The sequence below is a fragment of the Lineus longissimus genome, chromosome 8 (assembly GCF_910592395.1).
Source record: "Lineus longissimus chromosome 8, tnLinLong1.2, whole genome shotgun sequence".
Classification (NCBI taxonomy): Eukaryota; Metazoa; Nemertea; class Pilidiophora; order Heteronemertea; family Lineidae; genus Lineus; species Lineus longissimus.
The window spans coordinates 17,349,775-17,373,717 of record NC_088315.1 but is presented as its reverse complement, the minus strand read 5'-3'; the positions used below and the strand labels follow the sequence as shown (position 1 = coordinate 17,373,717).

The 23,943-nt window shown below is 41.3% G+C and overlaps 1 protein-coding gene across 1 annotated transcript in view; it reads right to left on the bottom strand.

Moving 5' to 3' along the window:
• LOC135491993 (uncharacterized) overlaps positions 1-13,954 on the bottom strand; it is a 147,896-nt gene extending 133,942 nt beyond the window's left edge. The window contains exon 1 of the mRNA XM_064778023.1: positions 13,650-13,954. Within this exon, the coding sequence (XP_064634093.1) occupies positions 13,650-13,667 (18 nt within the window). The 5' untranslated portion in view covers positions 13,668-13,954. The remainder of the gene's footprint in view (positions 1-13,649) is intronic.
• Between the last annotated feature and the right edge of the window lie 9,989 nt (positions 13,955-23,943).

Below are 23,943 nucleotides of genomic sequence, written 5' to 3'. Positions count from 1 at the left end.
TCATTGTTCATACGAATTGCGAAACCTGCAAATTACGAAATAGCGTCGTAAATACAATGTATATGCTACTTTCTGCCTGCTGTATATTACAATGTTTACATGATAATAACACTTAGCGCGAATCTCGCGACAACCCCAGTATTATTAGATTACCAGCGATAAATGATTGATAATAGAATAAATGGATGCCTAGGGTGACTTCTCGTCAACAAATAACTAAACCAGACCTAAATCCCGGCACAAGACTTACTAATGGCTATCAGTTACTACCCGTCCCTTCAGTGCAGACGTTTATCGCAGTTAAAATAATTTAGGCCTAGCCTAATACAATGGGTGATATGAATAAAGGCTAGCAAATGCTTTTACTTCAATTTTGTACAGAAAGGCAAAATGTAAATGTACATGGAGTTTTAGATAAAAGCATTTACTACTCTATTCATATCACCCACTGTCTCGAAACAAAGCCTGCTCACGCCACGGCCTAAATTCCCGTTATTCTACTGTCATGGCGATCTCACGAAATAGCTTTCATGGGGGTCGATTAGGCTTAAACCGGCGAGTGCATATAAATGTTTCTTGTATTGTTCGTATGGTTATGGATGGGTAATGTGACGTCGATTTAAATGCGAGGGCGAGTGTGCCTTGGGGACTGCCAAGATGTGCGCTGATAGTTTCTGAGTTTAACAATTGAATTTTGTTCAAACCACATCCAAACTGCTGATATAAAAATAAGGCGATTCGTTACGGTAGGATAGAATCTTCTCATTCTCATAAGATGTTCATGTTGTGGCACAAAGAATTATTGCATCGGAAATACCAGTATCCCATTTTACTTTTTTTAACACGCAATTGCGACGGATGTTTTCCCAAATATGGCTAAACCTCATAAAGATGAGATACAAACTACAGAAATTCCTGGTTAGTTAAAAAGAAACCATTGCTGGTATTCTTGCTATTAGCTGGATCTAAAATGACAATAGGGGTTTAAAAATGTCACGGCTTAATTGTTCAATACACTTTTGGGCAATCTGATGGAATTTCCTACGGCGGCAATGAATATTTATTCTATTGTTTAGGGTAATGCCGAAGAACCTCCTTATAGCGGACACCCTTCCGACCGACAACTTTCCTCTGGAGATTGACCCAATCCTGAGGTAAGAAACCTGTGTTTTATTGTTAAGGGTATTACCTCCCTATGACGTACAACCTTCAAGTTGACTAATTGCCTCTGGAGACAAACCTCAATCAAGAGGGACGGACCCTGTGTTCTATTTTCTAGGGTATAATGCCACAGAACCTCTTCATAACGGACACCCTTCGGACTGATAAATTGTCTTTCGATATAAACCTCAATTACGCCATTGGTGCGGACAAATGGTGTCCCTAATACGGCGGTGCTCTGAATGCAGAGGTGAAATTCAATGAAAATAGTCAGTTCCGGACCAGAATGATCAGTGTCCTTAATATACTAGTATAGCGGATGTCCTAACAGAGGTGTCGGTTAAGAGAGGTTATGATGTGCTTATATACTGACAACAAATAACTGTCACATGCATGAAAAATGATAAAGGAAAATGGCTAAGACTGTCTTCGCCCTGTGGTGTCTAAAAGCCCAGCCTAAAAAACAAGTAAAAAGCTCAGACCCCAACTACATTGTATAAGACGTACAGTAGAGTTCGAGGAGCGCGACTTGCGTTTAAGGGAGCGCATTAAAAAGCGAATTGTGTCTTTGGGTGGCTGTCCCGCATTGTGACATGATCTTTATAAAAATCCCGGAAACAGTTCTTCAAGCAGAGCACTCTTTATTTCCACATCGTGTCGAAATTATCGTTTTTATTATCTGCGGATATAAATCAGAAAAACCTTCTCGCTGTTATCACTTCTGTCTTTGAATGGTTTTCTTTCCGATACCGTCATAAAAGTAGGTCGCCCGAAAGGGTTGCTGTATAGTCCAGAGGTCGGCAAATTCGACCCATTTTTTCAACGAGTATCACAATGGTTGGATACCACCCGAGGACGTGCATTGATAGCTTTCTCAACAAAAGCTAGGTAAACTGTTTTGAAATGTTCTATCATGTTTTGCCCCCTTCCTCGCTGTTAAAAGAATGGCCGGGTTTATTTGGCAAGCCGCTCGCCGAACAGGCATCTTTTTTTGTCCTGTTTGGAGAGCCGCTTGCCAAACAGCACTAAAAAGCCACCCTGTTTGACCAGCCGGGCTTGCCAAACAGGTAACAAATCTACCCTGTTTGGCGAGCTGGAGACTTTACTTTAATATTAATGAGTTCGGCTCTCCATTCAGGACAAGAAAAAGTCGCTGTTTAGTAAGCCGGGCTTGCCAAATAGTCACTTCCTAAAAGAATTCAGGCCCAGCTAAATACACAGTCGATCATCTTTTTAAAAAGCCCGCTCTCGGTCTAGATTCCCATTGTTCTACTGTCTAATCAAAGGGTTAACAGGGTAAGTCTTAAACATCAACTCCCACGGAACGGATTTCATGGGAATCGTAAGGCCAAAAGCGACAAGGGTAAATACAAATATTGTCTCGACTGGACCTATTTCTTAAACCGGGACATGTTTTTCTATTGATAATAGACCTCGCAGCAACAACATCTCAAGGGAAACACTTCCGTACCATGACCTGAGGAAAGAATGCCCCTCCCCTCAAACACACGCTAGACTTTCCTCGATTAGTGGGCGCGAACAATTTTGGTGTTGTCATTTTCTTATACAGTTTCGACGTTTGCAAAATTGTTAACTTTTCTTATAAATGCGACAATAAGTCAATGATCATTGAATCGAAGCTTTTTTATTTAAGTAACGGCCCCCCGATACTGTCAGAATTTGTAACCAACTGCTAGATAATTACGGTGCTATAGTTCTGCTGCCACATTCTTATCTTTTATTTATTTTCTGGTAATACCAATATCAAAAGTACAGTTATATGTTTGGGACTAAGAGTTGATGTACTTAATAAAGAGGTGTCAAGATTATAGAGGTCAAATTGGCCGATTTGTGTCCATAATCAGCCGGTGTCCTGCTTACCGAGGTGTCCACTAAGAGAGGTTCCACTGTTGACATGGACGGCGACTAAATGGATTACAACACAATAATCATCTCGTTGTTCTATAATCTAAGGACTCCAAGTAATAAAATGTACTTTAAGTTTTTCCATTCCAAATAGTGTTTTGATCGACATAACCTGGTTGATGTTGCCTCGGAGGAACCTACCATGTTTTGATAAAGACCAGGACAAGACCAGACAAGACAAGACATTTTCTTTTTCGATATTTGTGTCCGGGATTTGGTAAACATGGTATTATTGTCACTTGTGGTATTATCGCCAATTTCCTACAGTTCCCCGCCCACCAACTTTTTTAAGACGTGTCATTCATCTTTGGCATTCATCATTTGGTGAGATCAATCCGAGTCTTTACTTTGAAAGACTCTGGGTCAATCAAACTCGTGTTTTGGCACTTATCACGATATAAAGATGTATATGGCATTCGATTCTATATGGATTTTTACAATATGAAATGGTCTATGGTCAACTACATGTAAGATGGGTTAAATGGACGGTGAAAATCCCAATTGACTCTAAAAATGGTGTCAACTTGTACAGAAAGTCGGGGAACCTCAATAGCTCAATTGGTAGAGCAATGGACCGGAGTCTAAAGATCTATGGTTCGAATACCTAATTTTACCTGATTTTTCTCTCTATATGGACTTTGTGCTTACTTGTTAGAGTTAGAAGGTTAAGTGCATGCACTTATCCTTAACATAGCGCATTCTGGGATACCGGAAGTGCTTTGAGCAGGGTTGACTTGGAAAAGCGCTTTGAAAATGCTGAACTATAGAGAAAACCTTTTTCAAACATTAGTGAGGTTTCGCTATCCCGTTCCAAGAAACAATTAACCGAGAATTGTTCTCGTTCCCTTCCCCTCATCATCGAATGGTATAGAAATGCGTTTCGCATTCCCCGACCGAGATTCAACAGTGACTGGCGATCTTTCACGGTTTTCGTTGTTTCGACTGACTGTTTAAAGGCGTAGTATGGCCTGTTGATTACGCTGCCTCAAATTGTGTAAAGACTATACTGTTTCTGGACAGTTAGATGTGAAAAAAGGGAATTTACCGCCGATAGGTCCCACAAATTTGCCATTATTTGTCAGATGGCGTCACCGGGTTCCACGGCCTGATTCACGTAACCGCTTTCGAGAACGGGAAGACCTGCCCTAAAACTGATGACGTCATACACAGGAAGTTGTCATTCTAGGTGAATTGGTTCTCGGAACGGGACAGCGAAACTTCACTTATAGGCCGAGGTGAGCCCAATGATACCCTGCAGTGATAGAAACTCTGGCAAGAGAAAGCAATACAAAATTGACAACGACGGTGGTGGGCCAGTTATCTATTCCGCAGCGTTCAGCTTTCCTTACCCTTTGCCCATCGTGAGGCCAGCGAGACCAGAAGCTGTTCATACATGTTTTGAAAAAAGGTAAACTGGCAAGTCTTTTTGTCCTAAAACGTTGTATTAGCTGGTTGTCTTATTGCATCACAGGCCCCCGGGTGTATAAACTTCGAAAGAAAACACCACATCGGAAAACAAAGTTGGTTTGTTTGCATATAATCCAGACAGCTTTTCCATTTCTGAAATTTCAATCTTAATTGAAGCACGTTCTTAAAAGTAGCCTTTACAACGTGGCGCCAATCCCTGCTTCATGTCGCGGACAAGAGATTTGCTGGAAGCGGCGGCAAACGACATGTTTTTTCATCCAATATTCTAAATATGCTGACTTAGATCTTACACTGGGGCCGTAGGTTATTTTAAGCATCTTCAGCAACTTGGATGCGATGTTTCGTTTTGTACCACGAGCAGTATTCCGAAAAATCCGTATCTTAGACCATGTCCTCATCAACAGCGAAAAGTATTTGATCACCGTGATGAACCAAATGTACCTTCCTGTAGCATTACATTCTTCAATATAGAGCTGTCCCGGGTAGGCCCAACTACATGTATACCCCTGACAAAGTACTCTGCAACAATCCGTATCTTAGACCATGTCCTCATCAACTGCGAAAAGAATTTAATCACCGTGGTGAACCAAATATAATTGCCTGCGGCATTACATTATTCAATAAAGCTGCCCTGGGTAGGCCCGACTTTATCTCTAACTATTTCTGAATAATCCAACAATTCCGCTTCGGAACATTTCTTTTGGTGATCGAGGAACAACGAGGAAACTTCCTCATTCATTTTACAAGCAAGAAAATTGTCGCAAAGTGTCATAGTGCTGGAGGTGTCTAAAACAGCCCGAGCATGATGGATAGTATCAACGACACATAAACTATTTTCCTGCACTATCGATCGATTGACTGATTGTCATCGAGATTGAGATGTGATAAGTCCATCTATCGGGATATTTCAGGTTTTCCTTTTTCATGTCAAAAACAATATCATGCGATGTACTTTCCCAGCCACCGTAACCATCCCTAGACGATCGAAAAGCGTTGTAAGAAGTTTCGACGCTCTTCAGCGAGACATAACATCGATGTTATGTTTAGACATTACACGTCGTAGGAAAGCTGAGTAGTTTATGATTGTAAGGCGCGGTTAGCAACATCAGCACCTGTCACCCAAGGATTCGATCGCTTATAAACGCATGTATCTTTCAGTGTTCCTGTTTCTCGATGTTCCAACCGCTCATCACTGTATAGGAATTACTGAAAGTAGTCAGTGTTGTCTGTTTTAAAATCCAACACGTGGTTTTTTGATATCGGGATCTGCTTTTTCAAAAAGGTAGGTCACAAAGTATGTGGCGTTGACATGTTAACCGGTCGTTATCGCCTCCAGTTAAGCCAATTTCAATAGACTTAACGCAAATTAAATTTATAATTAACTGATTAGTTTACAACTAACTTTGTTTCGAAAAAACGGGTGTATGTTATCACGTATAAAAAAAGTTTGTTTAATATAGTGTCACCCCTAATGAAAGGGCAAGCCAGCCTCTGACTTATGAGACACTCTTTACGTCCAAACTCCTATTTCTAATGTCAGGCGCCTGGTGAGAAAGCAGCTAGTACCATATATTTAACTAGCTAACCAACCAGACACGTCGGAAAGAGGTTACCAGGGAGCCTCGAGCCTTCGACATTCGGTACACGATGCGGGCGTCTTACCCACTAGGCCATCAAGATCGGCTATATGAACGAGTGATGTACTGGATAGATTATTCGCTAAGCTATTATGATCAGGCTCAACAGAAATATTGCATTGATGCTAGTCGTCACTTAAAGGGAATTCCGCACGACCAATGTTTCGGCCTACATTTCATATTTTTTCGGTCGGTGAAAATGAACCTTCTCATTTCTTGTTAAAAAATTCGGCACAGATTAGTTATAGCTAGACTCGGCCTGATGAACATGTGGACGATCGGGCCTGCAATAGGGTTTCATTCAGAAACTCGCGTATGACTTGACGATGTATCAATAGCTTCGATACCGACTGAGGCGCGGTGAGGGCATCGTATAGCTCGTATTCGAAGTTCGCTAGTCTGCCTTGTTTCACGGTTTGAATCTGGGCGATTTTACACAATCTCCACTCGTGGTACCGTGTGGCAAAGGTGCTGACATGGTGCAAGTAACAAAAGTGGCCATCCAAGGTGCACAAAAACCGCAAAATGTTGCTTCCATGAATTAAGAAGGTTAAGATTTATGAGCCGCACGTACACCACCTGAAAATGGACCACCAATCTTGGTTCGCGAACCAATGCCGCACCATCGAAAATCCACCAAGCGCGTACACCAGCGCTGAAGCTAGTTATAAAATCTAGCAACATATGGCGCGCAAACAATAAGCAGAAAGCGCCATTTCGAAAGCGCCGCCTGTTGCCGAACCATCTAACCAGCTAATTGCCGATCCATTAGCGCGTACACCACGACAAAGCCGAGCTTTTAATAAGCCGGGCAAATTTGGACGGCAATTTGTACCGGCAATGGATTGCCGAACAAATTTGTTGCGGCAATGTGGTGGTGTACGTGCAATTGGTCCACCAATATTTCGTGGTGTACGCGCAACTAATATTGTCATCGAAAAAGACTGTGCATTACGCTCTTTGAAGGATTTATTTGATGTATCGCTACGCCACTGTGATCAGGTGAAACCTTACGCGCAGGTATAATGATATTTTTTTGATTTAGCCGTCCTCTATGTCTGTAAAACTTTTTGATATATCTTCCAAATAGATCTTTTAGGAGAGCGAGACTAATTACATTAAGAGGGAAAAGCAACGTTTGCTTTGCTTTCTAGGCCTATATACATTTCCGTTTAATAAACTAACACAATTGGCAAAAAAAGATCGCAACGGCATCTTTCGAAAAAGGTAATCACCCGTTGCCATCTAATTAGATTGCAGGGATGCTATTTGTTTGATTATATTTCACCGCGCGATCGAATTCTTGATTGAGAGAACAACGACGGCATTAAAGGAGCAGACGGGTTATTCTTTCAATTATTTTTCCACCTGTTTAATTTTTTTGAAAGTTTTTCAGTTGTAGTTTTTCCAATTTTCTTTCTACTCTTGAATAATAGAAACATGTTATTCATTATTTGTACGCGCATGTGGCCTGGTGCGGGAAACGGCACCGGTGAGACGCCAAGCAGTGGAAGGTTTGGCCTGAGGGTAACATGGTTTGAAGACACCCAGGCGAAAAATCGAACTTGTCTTTTTTATCGTTACGCTAATGCTGTCAAGTGACGTCAATGATATTGATAGAACTAGCAAATACCCGTGCTCCGCACGGTGTTGAGGGGAGCGGTATGTTTTGAATGTGGGTGTGGTCATGTAGAGTTGAAGAGCGTTGTCTGTGGCAGGTGTTGTTGATTTGAAATGTCTTAGGAAGTGATGTATGCATTAAGGTGGCTCTAGGATTTCTTTAAAGACTACATTCCTTGTTATTGTTCTTTCTTCTGGCACTTCCTGGGTGTTCGTGGTGTCGACTTGGATGGGTGTTGGAATGTCCTGGCTCTGGAGAAGGCCACGTATTACAGTTGGCCATGGGAGAAAACGGGAGCTGGGAGGTAAATGCCTAGTCTATCGATTGTTTGTCCCCTTGCCTTGTTTATTGTCATTGAGTATGCAATTCCCTTTGTATAAATTGTCATTAGCCAATCGTGCAACTTTTATTTTTTAGATGTGACCAGGGGTTGTTAAACGTACCGGAAGTAAAGGTTGCGTAATAGCTCTTGAAAGGTTGTTCTAAGCAAGGGGACGGTATACTGTACAAAACATCATAGGTTGTCCCATGCTGAAAATGTCCTGGGAGAGGCATACTGCCACAGGGGCACTGATATAAATTATACCGGCAATTTCTGTCCTCACTCAGCAAAAAGGTGATCTTAAATTTTTGATCATAGGACCAGTAGAAAATGCCCCCATGGAAAACGTGTCCGGCCCTATTTTTACAGACGAATTTTAGTATATAGAAACCTTTTATTACTGGACATGATCTATCCTATACATGTAGGACATTCTAAATTTATACTTCGGGTCTGGACCTCCTCTCATGTCCGGCTTAAGGTAACCCCAGTGTAAAAGGAATGGACGTCCTAGGAATACAGTACCCCATACAATAGCTGTATATTGTCAACAAATGTGGTTAATGGTTTGGTTAGGATTAGCTACATAATCTTCAACAAAGGAACTCGGCGACTCTATTCACTTTAACAAAAAGACCGGACTTAAATTCCGGGGCCTTGCATTTCTTTTACACCGGGTTAAACTAGATCGGATCATATTTTGTAGTATCACAGTATAAACACAAACTATCCTCGCCAAGAAACTAGCCCAAAGGAATAAATTGGTCTAGCCTATATACTGTTCGCTGACATTATTTTTTGTTCTTCTTATCGTCTTTTCAGTACACCATACTGTATAAACCACCAATGTTTCGCGCAATTCGGGAAAACTTCGGAAAACCAATCGGGATTTTTATTGTGGTGGATTATGAAACTTCTTTCGCTCTTCCAATAACAGAATATTTTTTGCTGCTTATATTTTGCGTATCTAGATTCTTCGCAAATCTGCGAAAATAAAACACCCGCTATAACTTTGCTGTCTACAGTATATCATGTGTGTGTGTTATGAAGAAGAGGATATTCTCCCATCGAAATGATTCACAAATCATCGCGCGATTAGGATAGGATTTCATAAAAGACACTTGCGGATAAATAATTCATCCGAAGGGGACCACTGAAACCGATAAAGCCGTTTAACACAATATTTTTAGAAAGCATGTAAGATGGAACTCATCATAGCTCTCATGACGGTGATTAATCATGTCGATCTCTAAGCTCCGATCACACCGTTTTTGTAAAACATATTTCATTTTGACGAGCAATGGAAAAGACTATTCGTCTAAAATTGTGCATTTTGCTTAATCGTGCAGTGGATGTAGCCCGATTATAAGCCTGTGCTACGCTTACTTTCGAATTAGGGGCGTAAAAATCGGCTAAACGCCTATTTCGTTTCCCCTAAAATGAAAGTTGGGCGTTTTAGTCGTATTAAACCGGTGAATTTTAGACTTTTCCCAAATTATAATGGTCCGTCGGTGCAGACACTTAATAAGACTTCAATGTGACGTAAATAAGATCAATGTTATAACAAGTATTTATGAAATACTGGCGTTAACAATAGCACAATGCGTTTGAGAAAACAAATCTCGCCTAGGTCTCGCGATCAAACTGCAAATCCCGGTTCGATAAGTCCATGTTTGCAGATGTGAATGAAAAAAAAAAATGCTCAGATTAGGAGTCCATGCAAAAAACTTCTGATGTGCTTGGTGCGCATCGATTTCATTCACCATCCTGTTCTAGTAATAGCTTTAACATTGAATTGTACCACCGATTACAACAGAATTAATCCCATTGGCTTAACTTCATCTGAATGGCGCTGGAGCAATAGAGGCCTGATTCCACCAAGCAGTTGTTAACCGTGGCGGTTAATATTTAAGGGGTACGCCTTTGCAATAACTGGTGGTCCAGGAAAATAGAAATGCAGTTATACACAATGCCGTAGTGCAGTTATTGTGCGTACAAATATGCTGAAACTCTGTACTTGGAGTCTTTTTATGCCTGTCTACACAAGGGCATTGTTGAAATTCATATCCAGTACGTATTAACACGATTAGAAAGTTTCAAATTCAAATAAAAAGGTCAAATGTTTCATGAACGTTGGCCTTTAAAATTAATGCAACGTCTTTAAGAAGCAGCGCAGTTTCCCGCTTTAGCCGCTGTAGTGGAAACGGGCCCATGCATAAATTCAGCAAAGCAGATTGGAAGATCGAGGCTAATTACAAGTCAGAAATGATTGACAATTCGATAACACCCCGGCTAAAAAGATATCTATATGCCGGGATTGAGAATCCCATTCACGAGCCTGGATATGCAGATATCAGTGACTTTTTTAACAGTACGGGTTTGCAAGCCTACGTTTTCCGTTTTCGATAACAGTTTTGAAGCGTCTCTGTGGGATTTGTGTAGGCGTACGCGTAACTAAATTAACGATTTAAAGGCTCACCATAGGTACCGCTATTTTGGCTAGAACTTGAAATGCCAAAGCAATCAGAACTTCTTCAAAATGAAGTGAAAACCAATTTCAAGGGTAGAAGTCCGTTCTTTGTTTTTCCAGAGAATACCCTCCCAGAAATCCTCTAGCTGGGAAAGGTAATGAATCTCTACGGATCTGCTAACATAACGAATGGATTGACATGTATACATAACTTTTGATTGCATAATATGGTAGATTAAGCCAGAAAGCGTACTCGAATTGAAAGATAGCTAAGAGTACTAATGTTTACTTGATAACGAAAGTTCATTGATGCTATCCCTAGATCAGGTGTATACTAAATAACAGTAGAGAGGTTGCGCATCTTTAACCACCCCCTCCCCTTCGATTTCACTTTTGATAGTGAATTACAGTAACCTAACACAAGCATTTATTAAGCTGTATCGACATCTGTGAATATTGTTTCTCTGAACAGACCCCTGAACTCATCATGGAAGAATGTCCCCTGATCACCAACCGAGGGGAGGCCTGGCCGGAGTCAACATCACTCAGAGAAAATCTTTGGGGAACAGAGGCAATATGCGTGACACTACCACATGCTTGAGGAGCAATGGTGTAAACGTTTGACCAGTCGAACGCAAAGAAAAGGAAGAAGAACGATTTGCCAAAAGTGTTAGCATTGATAGAATACGTGAAGGTCTAAACTTACGTACATGTACATATTTAAAATATAGATTTCAAATCGGACCTCTGCCTTTGGCGGAAAGTCTTATTTCAAGTCATACGTCTGGCTTACATTTTGAAATATGACTTGATCATTTATGTTGTTCTTAACGGGTCCAGTTGGAAATTTAAACAAAGGATTGTTCGGGTACTAAACATTTATCGATAGGGTGCTTTCGCAAATCCCTCGAACGCCAACGCGAACGCCTATCACATTGTTCTGCATCGTGATCAGAAATTTTAACAATGGGACAGGCGTTCACGAAGGTGTTTCGGGGGCTTTCCGAAAACTCCCTGTCTATTCAATTCGATTGAAGATTTCACTGGACGATTGTAATTCAGACAGAGATTAGGAGTCAGGATGAGAATCGTAATGCTGCCTTATAATAACGAGCTCCAGCGACTCTCAGACCTCGACTCCGACTTGAACTACGTGATTGAATCGCAGTCGGCTATGGTCAGTGTCGAATTCCCGGCAAGAAAAATGCCAATACATTTTTTGGCAGGAATGAGATTTCACGCGGACGTCGTGTCTTCATTTTCTTAAAGGGGATTTCGCATGACCAACATTTCGGCCTAGCACAAAGGAATGGGCCATCTTATTACATTTTACTGACACAGTGAAAATGAACCTTCTCATTTCTCCTTTATAAGTCCGGCGCAGATCAGTCAGCTAGACTCGACCTGATGAACATGTGGATATGATATGAAGGCCTGCAATTGGGTTCCGTTCAGAAACTGAGGGCATCGTATTGTTCGTACGAAGTACGTTTTATGTTCCATGGTTTTTGTCGTTCTGAGTGAATGCATTATACAATCTGGGTGGCTTATGCGATACGAATGAGTTTCGCGAAGATCAAATCATTGTCGGGATCTGCATGCGTCAAGGCTTGATTCCTTGCCGCTGACAAGACAGTTTCGCATTCGTCCGATCTGCCTGGAGACAGCTGGACAGCATGTGGGTCAGAGGGAAACTTTTTGGCCATTACTCTCCAACGATTAACACTGCAGTGTACCGAACAGTTCCCGAGAATTGTCAAGCGGATGACTACGCCGTCTACGGGACAGTTTAATATGTTACGAGTTGTTCTTCTATTTTATTGGTTATTCAACGATGAAAGTTGTTAGGACATTATAAAATCGGCTTAATAGCGTCTACACAGAATATAGAAGCAAAGTCTGCACCTTGATCTATAAAATCGGGACAGCAGATCTAGAAAATGCCAGAGTCTTTCAAGACTCGGACAATACGCAGGCGATTTGAATGATAGAACTTTAAATGTATAAATGAAAACGAACCGAGACATGACAAAATAGCGACATTTTGTTCGAGACACACACACACACCCGGACAATGTTTTTTGTATTCAAGTTGGTATTTTGAACAGACTTAATTAAAGCATCTTCATACAGTTCAGGAAAAATATTGATAACACATAAAAATATTACAAATTTTAGAAAATCGTATATTTGTGTACCTCTCTTTGCGAGTTGGTTATCACAATATCGATGAGGTTTCAACGACAACATTTTAGGAAAAGTTTTGGAATCTTGTGCATGACGAAACTTTTAGGCAGTCAATGATAATTATGAAATACCTTTTTGTGGACATTCACCGAATATATGTTTTACATTCAGCGTACTGTGTCATAAATTTCCTCTTAGACGTTGCCGTTTATGTGTAATATCGAGCGGAAGTGGAACATTTTCTACAATCACATGCATGAGTGTCGACCTCAACTCATCAAATAAGCGAACAACATTCTTCGATTTATTCTATGCTTTATGTTTCGGGCTTGAGAACTCCAGGAAAAAATCCAATCACAACCTTTTCTTCCTAGAGTCTTTACACTTCAGGCTTGAAATACGTTTCATGAGTGGCATTCTCGTGTTACTGGTCAATCAAAGAAAATCGAAAGCCCCTACTTGACTTCAAGGATTGACTCAAAATACAGTGCAGGTATGACTGATTAAAAAAGTGACGACTTCAGCTAACTATGCCCTTTAATTGCCTCACTGCAAATTAATACTCAGTTCACAACTAACTGTCATAAAGAAATGACGAAAACGATTCCTTTTTGATAATAACTTCAGAAATTCGATGACAGTTTTCTAAAAATATATTTGAGAGAAATTTCGGAAAATGATGTTTCACCTGAAAATTAGATTGTTGCCTGGCTGCCTTTCACCATCAAGAAGTTCTGAAATCGTGTATTTTTTAAATTTTCAAGTTCCTGTTCAAATGTGTGGAAAGTTATCGGAGAAGTTCCCATTTCCACAAAGATTCATTTTGCTAAAACATGTGGATAGACGTTGCAAGGTAAAAGAATAAAAAGTATCAATTTGTCTAAAAATGTTGCCTACCTTATCGTACACGCCCATGGTAATTCTAATCTACTTCCGCTCGTGACTTAAGGGCCTAAAAATCTACCGCGTGGATCTTTTGAAGTACGTCTCAATCACCGAGTAAGTCCGCAAACAAAACGGCCGAAAATAATCAAACTCCGTCCCTTCGTACTGCCTGCGTTGCAAAGACCTGTTCCTTCTCCCGTTGTTTCGAACGATCTACCAGTTCAGAGGACAAGCAACAATCCACCGGTTTGCTGTCAAATAATATGTTGCTTACACGTGGTTTCTCACACTTCCGGGCTTTTTTCACCAGCGTTCAAATATTTATAACCGCCCGGGGAGTGACGCGGCATTGACGACAACACTTATACCGACGCGTGTGACTAGTAATGCCATCTACAAATACTTGGTGGAAGCATTGCAGCTCCTCGGCAATGTTGGTACCCGAACATCTTATATGGATGAGGCTAGATCAAGAGTGAGTCAATGAGGTGTCATGGTGGCATATACTAAATTTAGAAAAGAACATGGCTCAGTGTCAGATGGTCATGACCGGCGTATAAGCTGTGCTGTGCATCGTGTGCACAGTACAGTGCCTGGGTATGTTGTGTAAACGGAAATATAGTACCTCGAATCATTATTTACAATTATTTCTGAGAAAAGTGAAAACTTTACCGTTCCATTTTACGACTCGGCACAGGTTATCACGTTAAAACACCTGGTATGACAGCAGGGAAAATGAAACGACCATTCATGTCGTATTGCGATATATTCTCCAGTCTCGCAAGATCCATGACCTCTTGCATACTCTACGGTCATCACGGCGACAAATGTGTTCCAGAACCCGTTTTAAAACTCAAACACATGCTTTTGTATCAACCCTTTCAATCGCTTAAAATGACAGCGACAACAAAAAAACATGTTCTGCTGATTAAGTTTGATGTTTAAGTGGAATTATGTAACACAATCTTAGAAAGCTCATGGATCTATTTATATGCAGGTACGTATCGACCACACCCGTGTCGTGTGGCTGCGCAATGCCAATCTAGACAATGGAAACAACATGGAAGCACTCCCAAAATCGCGACTAAAACAAAATCTGAAAAGAAACTTTTTTACCAGAACAATTGCGAGTCTACTTTGCTGGGAGTATAAGGTAGAAAGAACATCATGTTGAGAGTAATATGTAAGCAAATATTTGAGATGCCAGTGGCTAAATACACAAATATTTAACGAACTGAGGCGTTCTTTCAGTTAAGCTCAGTTGACATTACCTTTTGCTGGCTAAGGTCAATAAATCTGGTTAACAAGCTAATAGACAGATAATGCCTTCCCCGAAATGCATATTCTATGCATCTGGCAAAGAAACGGTATTCATGAGTTCGGCGTTGGCGGGAGGAGTGACAAAGCGACCGACCACCAGCACCCGGAGAATCGACCTTGTCTCGGGCGTCCACGCACTGCGTTTAGGGTATAATGACATATCGACTGCTGAACGTTTTGATCTTGAAAGGCTTGTTATTATCACATTCTTCCTTTATGTCATATTTCATATGACAGCTTGATCCTCTGAAAGTAAATTCCATGCACGTCTTGGAGTTTTCCCGCTCACTTTCTCGGCTGATGTGTCCGCATTCAAGTCGTGAACGAGCAAGTTTGATTGTCACCAACTCGGTCAATGTATCTCGTAGTCTGCGTTTAGTGAAAATAATGTTTAAGGCTGCTTGAGCTAGGCCGGGAAGAAAGAAAATAAGAAAAGTTAGAATGATCGCAGAATGGTGATATTGCGTATGTCCTATTGAATTTGAGGCACATTTACTTTTAGAAGCTACTGCTGTCGTTTTGAGTTAAAAGAAGTTATTGAATGTATTCACGCTTTGCCCAATACTTGATATATTGTCATTAAACAAATCCCGTTCGCACCTCGACCTAAATTCCTATTGTTCTGCTGTCTAATCAAAGGGTTATCAGGGCAAATCTTGATAACATCGCGATCGACCCTCAGGAAACAGCTTTCATTGAGATCGATAAGCCTAAACCGGCAAGTACAATAAACTTATATAAGCCTAATGATTTCCTGCGGATGTTCTTACCATTGCTCGCCCGGTACATGCTCTCGATATGACGAGGACTCAGCGTATAAGAAAACACTCTCAACATTGACATCAACCCTACGAAATACCCGTCGTTTCCTGCCGCGTTGCTCCCCAGTGTTATTGGACATGAGTGTCCCGTATACGCAGCATGAGTAGCGATCGTGTCTTCCTTTTTCCCGTTGACAAAAATCCGGAAAATATTTCTCTGACGATCCGCTGTAACTGCTAAAAATATCCAATCTTTACTTCCGAAATTGATGGGGTGGATAGCGACGTGTGTTGTCACAGAGCTAGATCCTCCTCGCGCCACTATGCAATTTCGATTCCATTTCACTCCTACTATCTGAGTTTGTCTCAGCCAGACCGCCAAAAAGGAACACTTATGTAAACAATCGAAAATATACGCCGTTTGGTCTAGACATCGTACACGAAAGAATATCGTAAAGGAGATTTGCGTCAACGGGTCGATGTCTATGGGCGGCATTCCAACCCAGTGTTTGCGTTCGAAAAGTGAAAGGACAGTGCCAAACCGTGAAGACCTAATGTATTCGGCTCCACGTTTTATACTTGAATGTCAAAGATGATAAAAACGACTAGCAATTACCCGTGTATGGCAAGCCAAAGCGGAATTTATTCAAGACTTTAGAATTACCATTCAAGAAGTTAAATATAAGTTCAAGAAGGAAATATATGTTCAAGACTAAAATATGTTCAACCTTGAATAAAATATGTTCAACCTTGAATAAAATATATTCAACCTTGAACAAAATATATTCAAGACTCACGTGACCATATTCAAGACGCACGTGACTACAAAATTGATGACGTAGAGCGTAGAATCTGTGGTACTTCTGATGCGTTCTGTTTCACGACATGATTGATTGCCTGTATAGCCTAAACACTCAAACATGTCAAAAGACAACGAGAATCCGATACAGTGGTGTCGGCCTTAAGAATGAAAGGTGAGAGGCATTGCGCATTTTGAACCTATAATTTGCCTGATATGTCTGTGAAACATGTATCGACTCTGACATTCACTCGGCATCCATGTCATGATGTGTAGGATTACAGTACATGTCAGGTGTAGGCGGCTAGGTACGTGTACAACCATGTGTCAAAACCTCGTGCGAACAATTCGAGCTCCGAAACGCAACACAAGTACCATGGGTTCGGGAAAGTCCGGACGCGGGTTCGGGAAAGTCCGTAAAGCATCAAAACATGAGCAACTACGTCATCAATTTTGTGGTCACGTGCGTCTTGAATATGGTCACGTGAGTCTTGAATATATTTTGTTCAAGGTTGAATATATTTTGTTCAAGGTTGGACATATTTTATTCAAGGTTGAACATATTTTATTCAAGGTTGGACATATTTTATTCAAGGTTGAACATATTTTATTCAAGGTTGAAAACATTTGATTCAAGGTTGAACATATTTTAGTCTTGAACCTATATTTCCTTCTTGAACTTATATTTAACTTCTTGAATGGTAATTCTAAAGTCTTGAATAAATTCCGCTTTGGCTTGCCATACCCGTGCTCCGCACGGACTATGGGGCATGGACACATGGCGTGTTCGGTAATTGGTCGAAGGAATAATCAGCAGAGAGGAACCTTTGTAATTCATTATAATTTGGTCGTTATTTGCCGCTTCAAAAGAACTAACTGCTGATTACATACTTGTAACTGATACAACTTCTCCCTGAAAATTTAACCGAAAGTTTAAATCCGTGTTCCATATAGAGTCCTTTTGGGATGTCAAGGTTCGGAGAAGCGTGTCAATTGCACCCTATTTCAAGATGAGACGAATGGTTGGCATATACCCTCGCAGTCATCGAATTACATGTAAGAATTTCAATGGGATAGTTGTCCTGTTGCGTTTCATCATTAGAAACTGGTCTGTCTCCTTGCACTCAAATACGTTGTGGAGGAGCCCTGCAACTTGCTTATGAGTGTGTCATTGATTTTGAGGATCAATTTGTGTGTTGGCAACTGTTTTGGGATAGGCCTATGTCCGATCAATTGCCTGCAGCAAATCGGTAATGACTGCATCGACAAACTTGGCAGTTTCTAGTATGATGCGACATTCCGATATGATTTGAATGGAATCTGTGAACATGTTGGGAGCTGTGGGGGTGTATATTGGTATTGGTCGAGGCTCGGAATCTATATTATACGAGTCGCACTGATATGCGTATATACAAACTGTAGTTTCATGAAAATAACACCACTTCATTAACAGCCGGTGTCGCCGCCCCTGACTCATAGGGTGGCGAACAGAGCTATTGAGAAGGCCGATCATTGGCTGGGATTCCAGAGAGGGTTGTCCAGGCCTCATATCGAATATACATCAGTTTCGAGTCCAATCCTTATTGTTTGGGTTGTTGAAACCGATTCGTAGGTCTCCTTTTAATTGGATAATGGGATCGGGCCTTCGGCCATTGTACTGAGTGTGCCAGAACATTTTCAACTAATCGTCATTGGTAGTGTACAGGGTGTCCATGAAAAAAGTCCAACTGACATATTGGCTTCTGCTGGTTTTAGGGACTGACCTGCCCTTTCAAAGTGAGGCATTGCTCAGGGAGGTAATGGAGCATGTCTTCGGGTCTTATCATCCCTTACCAGCTTCGGGCTTTGAAAGATACTTTACAGTGCGAAATTGGTAAGAATGAGAAGTTGTCCGTCACATATCTGGAGACAAAACAGAACATCCCTCTGATGTACAGTCTTGTCCGAAGTGTTCAGTGAAGGAATAAAAAAGAACGATGCAAATCCCGATTCAATTTTTTTTCAAACCTAAAGATACACAATATTAGATTGTCCAGCGTTCAGAATCGTACACACAATCATTCACAACACCCACAGTCAATTCAAGTCGATCACAATGTCCTCCTCGAACAACATTCACGAACTCTGGTCCATCCACGGCAGTCTCCTCTTCTTCCTCCAAGATAGCATGTGGTCCAGCTTCGATTGGCCTTGGTCGAAACGATGTTTCAAATCAGTTGACGATAACGTCCTCATCAACACCATCCCAGGAATCTCTGATGATGTTGGTCACGTCTCTCAGGCCGATGTGAGGGCAGTCTCCTCGTTCGTCCGTGTGGTCCTTCTTCCACCATTTCCATTGTCGCCGTACGTGACATTTGAAGGACTTCATGACTGCAACGTCTAACGGTTGTACGAGGGATGTGCAACCAGCAGGTACGTAATCCAGGCTGCCTCTCATGTCGCGGACTCTCGTCCGTAAGTTCTCTGTCCGGTGGACCCGATAATGATCGACGATTAACAGGAACTGGTCGGCCTCGTTGTCGATGACGTGGGGTGATAGGACTTCATCTAACCAGTGGTGCGCCGTTTCCTCTCTCATCCAACCAGTTTCCGACTGGGTAATCTTTGCATCTACTGGTGGGTTGTCTTGGAGGGCTGCAAACACCCGGACGGCTGGGGAAGGTGATGTGCGCCGGCAACTTTGCTCCAGAGGCTGCGATGCAGAGGGTTAAGGTGTCTCCCAGCTTGGTATTGGACCTAGATGATCGGACGTCTATGGCCTTCTCCCCCGTGGTGTTGGCCGTGTACATGGTTCTCATATCAAACAGGACAAAGGTTTGGTCCATGTTAAAGAAGAACCGCATCTGTATATCAAGACGATCGATGCTCCCAGTAACCGCATCTCGGAAGGTCTGGATCCTTGCAGCAGCATCAGCGGGACGGTCGTTGTATTCTTGGTCACCTTCCGTAGGGACACGTGGCGTCTCTTCATCAAGCACTCCACCCAGCCTATGGATGGGTTGAAATCCCATAGCTGAGGGCGACAATGCTGAATCCCTTCTCTGACATTTTGGGCTAACGCATTCCACCAGCTTTGCCACACTACCAACGCCTTATCTTGAATGTCGAGAACGGAGACTGCGAGGCGACGCTCTCTCATCTGCTGCAGCCATTGGTAAAGCTGGTCCTCAACCTGTGGCCATAACGGATCACGGGGCTCCATCACCGTCTTCTTCCGGCCATGCCATTGTTCTTGCTTCTGCTCGAGGATGAGCTCCTCGTTTTTCTTCGGAATTTCGTGACTATTATCATTGCCTGAATCTCACTTTGCTTTACTAATGCAAGCATTCGTAGATTTTCCTTCAGAGTTTCAATAAGGACTTTTTTGTTTTGGGGGGTTTGGATCAATCTAAAAGGTGCTTCAGTTTTATGAGACAACCTGTACAAACGGTCGGCGAGTGGCCTTACCATTTACGTCATTCCACATGCGCACTCATCGACCAGTAGGCCTACAACACTTCGAATCAATAGGGATGCGGTAATAAGTGGTTTAGCGTAACCGTGACAGCTCGGCTGAGCCATCACAAGGGCCAGCGAAGTCACTCATTGGTTAACTCTGGTGAATAGACTCGAGAGAAGAGGCCGGGCCTTGAATATCCCGAAGTGGTGTTATTTTCATGAAACTACAGTATATACATTCACTAAAAATGATAAGAATGACGGAAAAAATAAGGAAAAAAGTTGACCACCGCGGGTTTCTAACTCGGGTCGCTGGAAATGAATACAGAAAATACCAGGATTGTCGATGTCACTACAGATTTGTTGCGGGGATTTGATTTGACATAGGCATACTCCAAACTATCGCCAACACACGAGTGGACTCTAGCATTATTGCGCTATGTCAAGATTACTGCAGTACAATAAAAAAGAGGCTAGGGGAAAACCCTTATTAAATTTTAAAAAATAATTTGCCTTTAGGAAATCTGGCCAGGTGTAATACGCGGTCTACTGTCTTTAAATCAAGCTTGCTCTCACTTCTTTTCTAGGACCACATTCCTTTTGTTGTACAGTCGTATCAAATGGCAACCAGGGCAATCCTTTAATTGAGGATCAGAGATCTCTGTTATAATTTGTTCGGGTATGATTTGGCATTACTAGTATCATCAGAAAAAGTTAAACACATAGATTGACGAAACATTGGAAACCCCCCCCCCCCCCGAGTGTGGCTTTACAAGAGGCTTTCGGCCAATGTGCATGCGATGAAATAAAAATAACCACACTGAGTCGTACCCAACACCGTATGTCTCAAGCTCTTGCACCAGCTCGTACTGCATGCCATGCCCCCTCGCGGAGTGCAATACAAGGGAAATATACAATGTGACCTCTTCAACATTCACAAAGTGAAAACTTCTTAGGGTAGAAGAGTCGGGGTGCCCAGGCCCCTCATCAGAATCATTAGGAGTAATGGGGATATGGCGTTTAGCTGCTAGAGCCCCTATCGGAAATTATCGCTAAATTCACTGAAAGTCAGTCGTGTGCTTCGACATAGAGCATGTAGCCTCTGTATTGTCTTCGGAAACACTGCTATTTTGAGGAGAAGTTCCCGGCAGCATCGGAAATTGTGAACGTCGTGGTCCAGTGAAGTAGAAAATTTATCTTTGGGCAGAAAATAATGATTACTCATCTCGCGATTTCGCGATTTCCCATCTCGCGGTTTGTATTAGAGTGGTTAAGATTTTCAATCCGAGGACGAGAACGAAAACGAAGTGGTATTTTGACGATAGATACCGTATTGCCTGCTGTCAGAAATGAAACGAAACAGTGTGTAATGCGTGGTATGCCTAAACACAATAATACAAAACAATCAGTTTGACTTGATGACGTCAGCCAGAGAAACAAAACCACCTCGTTCTCGTTCTCGGATCAAAATCTTAACCTCTCTAATCAGCCATTTTTTCCGCTACGTTGCCATGCATCGACACGCACAAAAATGATCTCTCTACGGAGGCCTTACTCGGGTCCGGTTTGGATTGAAATCGGAAAAGCTTATCTTATGTGATTCGATCAGTTTTTTTGCGTTTTTCAATTTTATGTGTTATCAAATGACAGGAACTGCTCGTCGAAATGGGTGGTGACTGGGCAGCCGACACATAATAATGCACTTTGTCCTTTAACGTTACAAACTTGGAACAAATGACTAGCCTACTACACTTAATTACACATACCTGATTCTTTTATCAGTGCCGTCAAGTCGGTAAATAAATGCTGAAAAATATAAAAATGGTCGTCTCCCGTAACTGCCCCCCCCCCCCCCCCGAATGGGCGGTACATGACATGTAGGTTAATATATTCCCATGGACACTTGACGTCAAAAATCACAATGCGCGTGTTGATTGGTTGATTTGAAAATATGACATGCACGAGGCTATAACTATATATAAAAAAAATAGCGCTTGCATCGCCGATCCACCCTCCAAACAGCTATAATCAAAATAGCTCCACGTTCGGGCTATGGCACGCCAAAGCGGAATTATTTCAACCCTGTACAAAATATTAGCAACATTTTAAAAACGATCCAACATTTTCAGAAAACAAGCCAACATTAGCGGAATTATTTCAACCCTGTACAAAATATAAGCATTATTTAAAAAAAAGATCCAACATTTTGAGAAAACAAGCCAACATTTTTTTTAAATGTTGACAAAATTTTACGGCAACATTTATTTTCGTTCAAGATTTTGTTCTTGCAACATTTTTTTTCGTCAACAATTTTTTCGTCCAACAACGAGCGCCACCTGTGAACAACTAATTGAACTATATCCCCTCGAGACGAGGTTTAGCTACGGGGTACTTCTGGCATGTTTCTTTACACAAATATCTTACGCACGTGGTTGGCACTCGTCATGAATGTGTCAGTGTCAGATTTTTACCGTCATTAAATTACATAAGTTAAACCCCTACAATCATGACAAACAATTTAAATTTGCTAGCGAATGCTTGCGATTTCGAAGATTTGCTGAGAGAACTGCGGATATCTTCGCAGCTTAACCTCGTCCCTGCGCGCGAGTTCTATTAGCAGTTCATAGGTGGTGCTCGTTGTTGAACGGAAAAAATGTTGAACGAAAAAAATGTTGCCAAGAAAAAAATCTTGAACGAAAATAAATGTTGCAGTAAAATTTTGTCAAGATTTTTTTTTTAAATTGCGTGGAAAATATTTTTAAGAGAAGAAAAAAATGTAAACGAATTTTTCGAAGTATCACGAAAAAAAAATTGTTGGCTTGTTTTTTAAAAATGTTGACATGAGTCTAAAAAAAATTATCTTTTTTAAAAGATTGTCGGGTATATTTTTGAAAGTTTAAATAGTATTTCTTCTCTGTTGCCAAGAAATTTGTAGTTGCTAATATTTTTTCAGGGTTGAAATAATTCCGCTTTGGCGTGCCATATCGGGCATAACATTGCAGAACACACTACCAAGTGGTGCTTCCGTTCGCGAAGTTATTGCGGTTACCGCTGGATTTTCAACTGCATTTGTAGGCAGACACATCGTCAGTGTGTGGTGTAAACTGTGCAGGGGTCTGACATTAGTTTCACCTTGAAATACTTTGCGAAATCTAACAGAAACAAACGTTAGTGAAGATGGTGAATCTGCAAACACAAAGGGTAGTTTATGAAAAAAATGTAAAACATATAATTAGTTAAGGAGTTGTACATGTACATTTATTGAGAGTTATGCAATATAGACATTGTGCATGCCCAAGATGCGGAATGCCGATAAGATTCAGGGAGATTCTTAGGGCCTATTTCAATTACACGCAAAATGTACAATCTTTACAAGGATCTTGCAAGAGTATTTATAGTTAAGATCAAACCAGAATTTTACCAGGTTATGTCGCCCATGCCACACTTTGCAATTAAAAAATTAAGGCAGCCCAATACACAGTCTATTGTCTTTAAACAAAGCCCGCTCGCACCTTGATCTAATTACCATTATTTTACTGTCTCATGAAAGGATTACCATGGCCAATCTTGTCAACATCCACCCCCACGGAACAACTTCATGGAAATCGGCAAGTGCAACTAAAACGTAATTTACACAAATCTGAAATGGTCATGCAGACGTATTTGAAACTGATTAACTTGATCGGTGATAACAGTCTTTAAGAATCTAATCACGATTTACTCTGGGTAGGTATAAATTAACGTGCCACATGCGATAACTCACTGGAAAACTTACGCCGTCTTCTACTCTCACCAACATTGGCAGGGTCGGATGGGTTATTAAAAACTCCACAGAAGAAAATAAAGTACATGAGGTATCTAGCAGTACTTAGACCACGCATGCTGTATCATTAACACGCCTTTTGATTGGATAATTTAGATTAAATTGGTGGCAAATCAATGGTGACATTGTACTTGACCAAAGAGCTGATGTGGTTGAAATCTA